The sequence below is a fragment of the Numenius arquata genome, chromosome 12 (assembly GCF_964106895.1).
Source record: "Numenius arquata chromosome 12, bNumArq3.hap1.1, whole genome shotgun sequence".
NCBI classification, from domain to species: Eukaryota; Metazoa; Chordata; class Aves; order Charadriiformes; family Scolopacidae; genus Numenius; species Numenius arquata.
Genome location: NC_133587.1, coordinates 14,249,318 through 14,257,833, shown reverse-complemented (window position 1 = coordinate 14,257,833; position 8,516 = coordinate 14,249,318). Strand labels below are relative to the sequence as shown.

Sequence of the window (8,516 nt, the reverse complement as noted above, 5' to 3'; positions counted from 1 at the left end):
CTCCAGGCCTGGAAGCAGAGCTTCTGCCTTTGCCCTGAGGTAGGGCAGCAGCACAGAGTCACAACCAGTAAGTCCCAGTCCATGAAAAACCATCACACTGCCAGCAACCAACCCCTCCCCATCCCCAAAAACCTACCCCAGTTATCAGCACTGTCTGAGCATCCCTGTCTCCCCCAGAGAAGCACTTACAACTCACACACACACTCTAAGCCTGTTTCCATTTTGTTTCCTTGAATTTTATTCCATTTTGCATAAAATCCTGGCTCTTTCCAGCCAAAATTACAGAGCAGATGAAGAGTAACAGAGGAGGAGAGATGATGCGGGAATCTTTGTCGAGGAGGTGGCACAATGCAGTGGTACAGAGCGGGGCGGGGGGGACATGTGGGACACTGGCACACACGGGGATTAAGGATCACGAGCAAGTGCTGTGCCAGTGAGAGCAGCAGGTAAGAAGTGAGACCTGGGACTTGGCCAACAGCCTGCCAGAACACCTGCAGCACTAGCCCTGGGCTACCAGCCTCAGAGGCGGTGGCCTCATCCTTTCCAGCCTGGCCAAGCATCAGCCCAGTTTGCAGGTGAAGCCAAAACACCTGTTGCGGCAAGTTTTAAAGCCCATTTCTCCTTTGGTTTAAGTGCAAAAAAAAAAAAAAAAAAAAAAATCAAAGAGCTCACATGCAGTTTTCATACAGATGCGACAAAGGAGGTATCTCACACCCAGCTCAACCCGGGGCTGGAGTTAAAGGTCATTCATTTGCAGAAGAATGGCTTTGGCAGAACCCGTGAGATGGTCAGGCTCTTGGGCTAGAGGTTCTGGGTTTGTTTTTTTTTCCCCTCTCATCATCATAAAGCCATGTCAGATTTAAGCAAAAGCTAACTTTAACCATCTTCTGCTGGTTTTTTGTTTTGTTTTGGTTTTTTTTCCCTGATGAGAAAATACCATCTAGGACTAATCTTGGTTTCTCTGCTGTAGCGATGGTCATGGTGGGCCAGAACCCAGCACCTGGTTTGCCTGCAAAGGGAAAGGTGCCTCCTCACGGCTTTTCCCCTCCATCCCTTGGCAGCAACAGCACCAACTCCTGCCCCGGGAGGAGAGAGGAGCCTCTTTGAACTCAGAGCTGCGCAGCCTCCCAGCTCAGCTTGGAGCAAGTCAGACCAAGACTTTCCCTCCCAGACCACGGTGAAGGACCCTGGACTGGGAAAAACCACACTAGCTGGCGCCGTGCAGTTCGGAAGCAGCAGATCTTGGTACCAAATTGCTCTAAAAAAACCAAACCCGTTTAAAACCCTTGAGCTTTGCCCCACTCCCTTTCCGGCTGGGGGATCCCTGCTGGCGACAGGCTTGGGCAGTGGATGTGACAAACTCGGCTACACAGTCACGATGTGAGAGCGTTTTTAAGTTCTTCCGCAGTTGCAGCGCTCCAAGGAGAAAAGGAAGCGGACCTGGCGTGTGGGCAGCGGCGGGTGAACCTCCCCTGCCTGCGCTGAGTAACCCCAGCACCGCTTCCCCTCCCTCCAACCCCCTCCCTTCCTTCCCACTGCGCGCAAGGTGCCACATAAATTACATCAACTTAATGAACACCCCACCCCCCCAAAAAAATAAAATTAAAAATCAAGAAGGTGGTGTTTAAAATGGAGTCCCCTCTGCGCACCAGGCTGAACCTCTAGATGTGCGATACCCATCCGGAACACGACGCACACGCTCCACTGAGGCAGGGACACCCTGGGGAGACCTGGCCTCTCCTTTCCCTCGTTTGTAACGTTCGTACATTCAATTAAGGGGTGAAGGTTTCCTTCCCAGGGCAGACAGCGGTTATTCGAGGGCCCTGCTCACCAGTACAGTTCTGCTCGGCAGGGACAGGTGATGCCACTACTGCTTAGTGTCACATCGGCTGTTGAAAAGATGTTTTAGGACGCCCGGGTTTGCCAAGGTGGAGATGTCTCCCAGATCTTGGTCATTTTTGGCAATCTTCCTTAATATCCGTCTGGTAATCTTTCCTGTAATGACAGCCATGAAAGGAAAGCAGGAGTCAGGATCTCTTCAGCATCCTTAGCAGGAGTGGGGAGTGCCCAGACCTGCAGTGTCTGAGATTACTACCCCCGGAATGTGAGTGGCCCCAGACAAGCAATTTAGTGCTGATTTCCTTCTACTGGGAGGAGCTGCTCGGTCCCCAGCACCCTCGCTGGGCCCTTACCTGAGCGGGTTTTGGGCAGGCTTGGGGCGTACTGGATGTAATCAGGCGTTGCTATCGGGCCGATTTTTTCTCGGACTGAAAAAAAAAAAAGAAAGAGATTTTCATTGTAGATACCAGGAGATCTCACACACCTCCTTTTCAGGCAGGACCAAGTTCAGACACACAGAGCCCAGCTGCTGGGGAAGCTGGTAGGGAGGTGCCCGGCTGAGCCTCTGGGCTGTGGGAGGGGGCAGCAAGACCTGCAGTGCCAACAGGGCTATAAGCACATCTTAGAGTCACAGAATGGTTTGGGTTGGAAGGGAATTTAAAGATCATCCAGTCCCACCCCCTGCCCTGGGCAGGGACACCTCCCACCAGACCAGGTTGATCAAAGACCCCTCCAACCTGGCCTTGAACCCCTCCAGGGATGGGGCAGCCACAGCTTCTCTGGGCAACCTGGGCCAGGGTCTCATCACTCTCACAGCAAAGAATTTCTCCCTGAGATCTGATCTCAATCTCCCCTCTTTCAGTTTAAAACCCTTCCCCCTCATCCTATGGCTTCACTCCCTGATCAAGGGTCCCTCCCCAGCTTTCCTGGAGCCCCTTTAGGGACTGGAAGGGGCTCTAAGGTCTCCCCGGAACCTTCTCTTCTCCAGGCTGAACCCCCCCCAACTGTCTCAGCCTGTCCTCACAGCAGAGGGGCTCCAGCCCTCGCAGCATCTCTGTGGCCTCCTGTGGCCCTGATCCAACAGGTCCATGTCCTTCCTGTGCTGAGGACTCCAAAGCCGGAGTCCTTCCCAAAAGCAAGGGCAGTCATTTTTTCATTCTCTCCATCTTCAAGAGACCTCCATAATGGCTACACCAATCACTATTACCATTTTGACGGAGCAAAGACTGATTCACTGTTGGTTTCCTACAGAGTAGAAACTCCCATGGGTCGGTTTCATGTATTGAATACTGCAGACTGTGGTGGCAATGGAAGAGCTCCCTTGAGACCACAGCACAAAGCACCCAGAGCAACCAAACAACCCTTGCAGCAGGTAAAAATCTGCCAGGAGAGCTGTGAGAGCTGTGCCCACGCAGGCCAGCGCTGCTGCAAACAAAAGCCTGCCGGGTACCCTGGTCCTTCTTGGGGCTGCCAACTCCCAAGAGGTAGAGATGGCATCACATGAGCAGCCAAAGGCCAAGAGGACTAATTTTAGTCTTCGCCAGCCGTGCTCTCTAATCAGAGAGGGCACCTTGTCACAGTTGTCCACGCTGCATTCCCCAGACTACGTGCCCCTTCATTCAAGCACCCAAGCCCTTAACCCCTCCATCACCTGCCCAGCGCTGCCCGCCCTCTCCCCACCACGGAACCTCCCAAATATTTGGCTGTTCCTACCTTGTTTTTTCAGCTCGTCCATCAGGTTCTTGGTGAACTCGTGGCCATCTCTCAGGGTCACAAAGCAGTAGAGACACTCGCCTTTCAGGGGGTGCGGGTGGCTGACCACCGCGGCCTCCGAGACGGCAGCGTGCTCCAACAAGGCTGACTCCACCTCCGCCGTGCTCAGCAAGTGGCCTGGAAGCAAGGAAAGACAATGCTTTACCCCCGCCCGGGGCTGGGGTCCTGTAGCCCCCCAGCAGCTGTGAGGAAGAGGTCTGCCAGTCTAAAAGGCCCTAAATTATAGGTTTGAGAACATCGATTTCATTTGCTTGAGACAAAACAACAGTTGGGAAAGAAAAACTCATTTCAGCAGTGCCAGGTATCACCCACCCCCCTGGCTGTTCTCCCTCCCACCTTTAAGCTTCTGTCTTGAACTGTTCACAGCCATGGGATTAAACACAGGCTGGGGAGGAGCTGGCTTTGGTAAGAGGAGACCTGCCCACACTGTGCAAAGGAGGGAAGAGGCTGGATCTGCAGAGCCCAGGAACTGCCCTCCCCTGCCATGCCCTGCTCCAGCTTCTCACCGTGGGGAAAGGAAACAACGTTCCCCATCTTGGAGCAGGGACACAGCCAACCCCTGTACCCGTGCTCTGACATTCCACCCTAGGGACTGCTGCCACAGAAAACCATGGGAAGGTGGTCAACTTGGTGGAGGACCAAGCTCCACTGTTCAGGTGAAAGGATCTAGTTGGATCCTGGGGCAAGTACAGCAGCATCTCAAGGCCAGCAGTAGGTACCCGTAGGCTACAGCCTCCAGGAAAGGAGGGAGGGAGCTACTAAATGCAGTATATGGAAAATGATGGGCTGAAGAGCAGTTGAAACTCAAAGACTCAGTCAAGAGAGGTGTGAGAATCTCCACCTCTGTGGACACAGCTCCCAGCAGCCTGATCCAGCTTCGAGGTCAGCCCTATATGGAGCAGCAGGTTGGATTAGGGACCACACGGTCCTGCCCGATCTCTGTGATTCCGTGTGGCCCTAAATCCTCCAGCACAGAGGCATTTTGGCTGGTGAAGAACCTCCTCTAAGAGGTTACAGAAGGCTCATTCCCTCCAGTGCATTGTCTCCAGAGGAAATGATGCAGAAAGTCACCAAGTCACAGACTCATCTGTCTCTGACCCAGCAATTAGCTCCACTTTGGGCACAAATTGCTGGGCAAAGTCATGGATGCAGAACCATCCCCCATAAAGCAAGGTGGATTTTTTAACTCCTGTCAGAAGTGGATGCAGAAGTGTCCCCCAGCAAGCAAGGTGTCTCTCTGAACTAACATCAGAAAGCACATTGGTCCCCACTGAAGACAAAACTCATTCTTACCAGAAACATTCAACATGTCATCAATTCGCCCTGTGATCCAGTAATAACCATCTTTATCTCTCCTGCAACCTAAAAATAGGCAGAAATGACAGTGTGAGGAAGCAGTGCCAGCCCTCGGAGCCACCAGTAACGGACTCTGAGGCCAGGACATGGCAAATTTATGTCCCCTGGCTTCTGTGGCCACGCGCTCCCCAGACAACCTTACCGTCGCCCGTCACGTAGTACCCGGGGAACTTCTTGAAGTACGTGGTTTCGAATTGCTGGTGGTTTCCATACAGCGTGCGCATTATTCCTGGCCAGGGCTGCTTAAATACCTGACGGGGAAAAACACAGACCTGAGTCAGCCAGACCAAAAGCAATAACCCAGTCCTTATACCATAGCGACAGAGATGCACACGGTCCTTGCATGTGGTGGCAAGTGATGACGCTCGGACACTTCCTGCCCAGTGCTGATCTGCTGGGAAAATCTCACCAGGCTTGGCATGGGGGGAAGGAGCTTGGCTGGAAGGTTGTTCCCACCCTCCTGCCTTGCCCATGTCTGCAAGTGCATTTCTTGACCAGTTGAACAGTTTCTTCACAGCATAAAGCTCCCAGCGAGTTATGGCAGTGAAGGGACTTCCCACCACTCTCGGGTGGACCCAGAGTAAGTGGAGACCTGTGTAGGCCACCAGGAAGGTCGCAGAGCTCACAAGGAACAGACAAGGGGAGGGTAGGGAAGATCAACCCTTCTTTACCAGGTAGCCTTCTGCTTCTCCTTCCAGCTCTTCCCCCGACTCGTTCAAGATGGCAGGGACCACACCAAAGAAGGGGAACGTCTACCATGGGGACAAGAGAGCAAGGAGACAAGGAGGTGAGTTCATGCATTAAAACCCTGTGAAGCACAGGCAGTGGAGGGGACAGAGAATGGGCAGCTTTGGAGGGGTGGTGGCACATGGGGCCTGTGAGCACGGCTCCTTGGGGCCAGGCCTGGGATTTTGGGTGGTGGCCACCTTCCCAGCATCACGCTGGCAGGCTGGTAGCCACAGGGCCACGGTACAGACAGTATTGGCTGCTGCTGCAGCCCCTTGTCGTGCCCCCAGGGAGCCCGCCCTTCCCCCAGAGAGGAGAACAGAAGTACTCACCGCAGAGCCTGGCTTCATGGGGGTGGCGGCAGGGAGGGGGGTCAGCATGTGGCCACCCTGCAAAGAGAGGCAAAAACCAGTGAGTTTGGGCTATGCCAGCCCATCCCACAGCTGTTTGCATCACGTCCCATTCAGAGGGAGGCTGCTTGGAGCAGTTGTGGAGATGAGGACTTGGGAAGAATACAGCAGGGACAAGGAACCCACGTTTGGGCACAAAGCTTTGGAGCTGCTGGGGGAGAGAAAGAGGGAGAGGAGAGCAAGGTCCAGAGCAGACCTTGGCAGGAACCCTTTGAGAAGGAAGGTCTCCCCTTGGAGCCTGTCTGAGGTCCAGGAAAGAAAGAGGAGAAGGGGAAACAACCTCCCACATAGAACCAAGGAAACACTACAGCAAACCTGCAAAGACACCCTCTGCAGGGAGCACAAGGGAAAGAGAGGCCCAAGGGACACCCAGGCAAGGACTCACTGTCTCTGTCTGCCAGAACGTGTCCACAATGGGACACCTTTCTTCTCCCACCACGCAGTAGTACCACAGCCAGGCTTCAGGGTTGATGGGCTCACCGACGGTCCCCAGCACCTTCAGGGACTTCCTGCTGTGCCTGTGGAGAGGAGGGAGGTGGCAGGGGCTCAGAAGGCCATGGAGAACAGCAGCTGTGAGCCTGCTGCACAGCAGAGCCTGCAGGGCTACCCAAAGTGTACTTGGGGCTTCCAGGCATGGTTCAGACCCTTCTCTGCCCTCTTCTATGGGGGAAGAAAGGACACCTCGGTGATTTTGATGTCTCCTACTCCAAGCTCCCTCTTGGCTCTGCTCCTTCCCTTCCTTGAGCCAAGGAGCAGCACAGAGGGGCTCTCTGCCCAGCACACTTCGGTGAGCTTTGGGTCAGGAGCAGGGAGAACCTGCAATCTCTGAGCTTAGCTGCAGCTTACAGTGAAAGAAGAGGACCTGCTCACAAGTTATAATGAGATATAACTTCCCATCATGAAGTTAGTGCTGGGAGTGCAGAAACACAGCCTGCGTATTGCTCTGTAGAAGGCAGAAGGTCCTGGTTTGTTCAGAAAAATATGCTGGGGAAGCTGCTGCTCAGAGAAACTGAGGCCCTTGATCTTCTATGGGGAGCCTCTGGCTGTGCCAGGGCCCTCCATGTCACCGGGGACAGGCACTCACTTTTTGACGGGCTCCTCCCCATGCTTCATCAGCAGCCGGATGGCTGTGGGTGCTGTGTAGAACTTGGTCACCTTGTACTTGTCAACAACGCTCCACATTCGCCCAACGTCCGGGTAGGTGGGGACACCTTCAAACTGAGCAGGAGAGAGGGCAGTGACACAGCTGTTCCCTACTGCTATCAACCTGCAGCACCTTCCTGAGCAGGAGGAGCCGAAAGCCACATGGAACAGCAGCTGGACCTTAGCATGTCCTTACAGGAACGCCAGGGGCACCACACAGTGAAACCAGCCCTTTACTACTCTCTTGGGATGGATTTGGCGCCACCCCACCCCAGGTGGCCTGGCAAATGTCCCCCGAAACACCCTAGGTGGCTACCAGTGACACAATCCCACCAGCCCAAATGACCCTGCCCGCATGTTAGAGAGTGAGAGGTCCAAACACAATGACAGAACCAACACCAAAAGTACCAAGAACCCCAAAAAGGACTCCCCCAACGTGACAGTGATTTTCCTGCTTGTATTTCCCCAGGGAGTCTTGGGCAAGAGCCTCTGGCTCCTGCATCTGTATCCAAGTTACAGCCACACACTGCCAAGGGAGGCACAGGCACAGGAGTTAAATGCAGGTTGTCAAACCAGCACCATCCATGAAAACATCACTTCCTGCTCCTGATCCAGCTCTCACATTACCCTGCAGCAGCCCTGGCTCCCCTGGTACACAAGGCTTATACTCCTAAGGGATAGAAACAGGGGAGCATTTGAAAAATTAACCATCCAAAAGCCACACACAAACTAGCCCCTGCATCTGCCACCAAGCAGCGACCCACGCCCTCCTTGGGGACTGTCACCCTTCCTTGCAGAGCCCAGGGCACTGCATGCAAGGGAGAAGCATGCTCATCGCAGAGCAACGCAGGGATGCAGCTCAGCACCACAATCTCTACCTTCTTGGAGTAAAAGCACCCAGCACTTACTAACACACTTGTTGCCCCGTTTGCCAAGGGTCCGTAAGTGAGGTAGGAATGGCCTGTTATCCATCCAATGTCGGCTGTGCACCAGTAGACATCCTCAGGTTGGTAATCAAAGACGTATTTAAATGAGGTGGCAGCATAAAGCATGTATCCACCCACCGTATGCAGCACACCCTATGAGGAGAAGGTACACAACTGTCAGGGCAAGTTCCCACCAGGGCCCTCACCCTCCCAGGTAAAGCTTGAGCATCACCGGTCCAGGAGCTCAAACAGCAGCTGAGCAGAAATGACCAGCACAGCCCCTTTCCCAAGAGCTCCAAGGCTCTTCTTCTTACTGGAGCCTCCCAACGTGAGCCTCGCTGGT

At 54.0% G+C, this 8,516-nt stretch overlaps 1 protein-coding gene across 2 annotated transcripts in view; it reads right to left on the bottom strand.

The window, feature by feature from the left end:
• Positions 1 to 205: 205 nt before the first annotated feature.
• ACSS2 (acyl-CoA synthetase short chain family member 2) overlaps positions 206 to 8,516 on the bottom strand; it is a 35,465-nt gene continuing 27,154 nt past the window's right edge. Inside the window, exons 10-19 of one of the 2 annotated variants that reach the window (XM_074157690.1) lie at positions 8,156 to 8,326; positions 7,189 to 7,322; positions 6,490 to 6,622; positions 6,027 to 6,083; positions 5,640 to 5,720; positions 5,111 to 5,219; positions 4,906 to 4,974; positions 3,553 to 3,729; positions 2,193 to 2,267; positions 206 to 1,995 (exon numbers count right to left, since the gene is read on the bottom strand). In XM_074157690.1, the coding sequence (XP_074013791.1) occupies positions 1,868 to 1,995; positions 2,193 to 2,267; positions 3,553 to 3,729; positions 4,906 to 4,974; positions 5,111 to 5,219; positions 5,640 to 5,720; positions 6,027 to 6,083; positions 6,490 to 6,622; positions 7,189 to 7,322; positions 8,156 to 8,326 (1,134 nt within the window). In that variant the 3' untranslated portion in view covers positions 206 to 1,867. The remainder of the gene's footprint in view (positions 1,996 to 2,192; positions 2,268 to 3,552; positions 3,730 to 4,905; positions 4,975 to 5,110; positions 5,220 to 5,639; positions 5,721 to 6,026; positions 6,084 to 6,489; positions 6,623 to 7,188; positions 7,323 to 8,155; positions 8,327 to 8,516) is intronic. The other variant, XM_074157691.1, reaches the window with a different exon arrangement.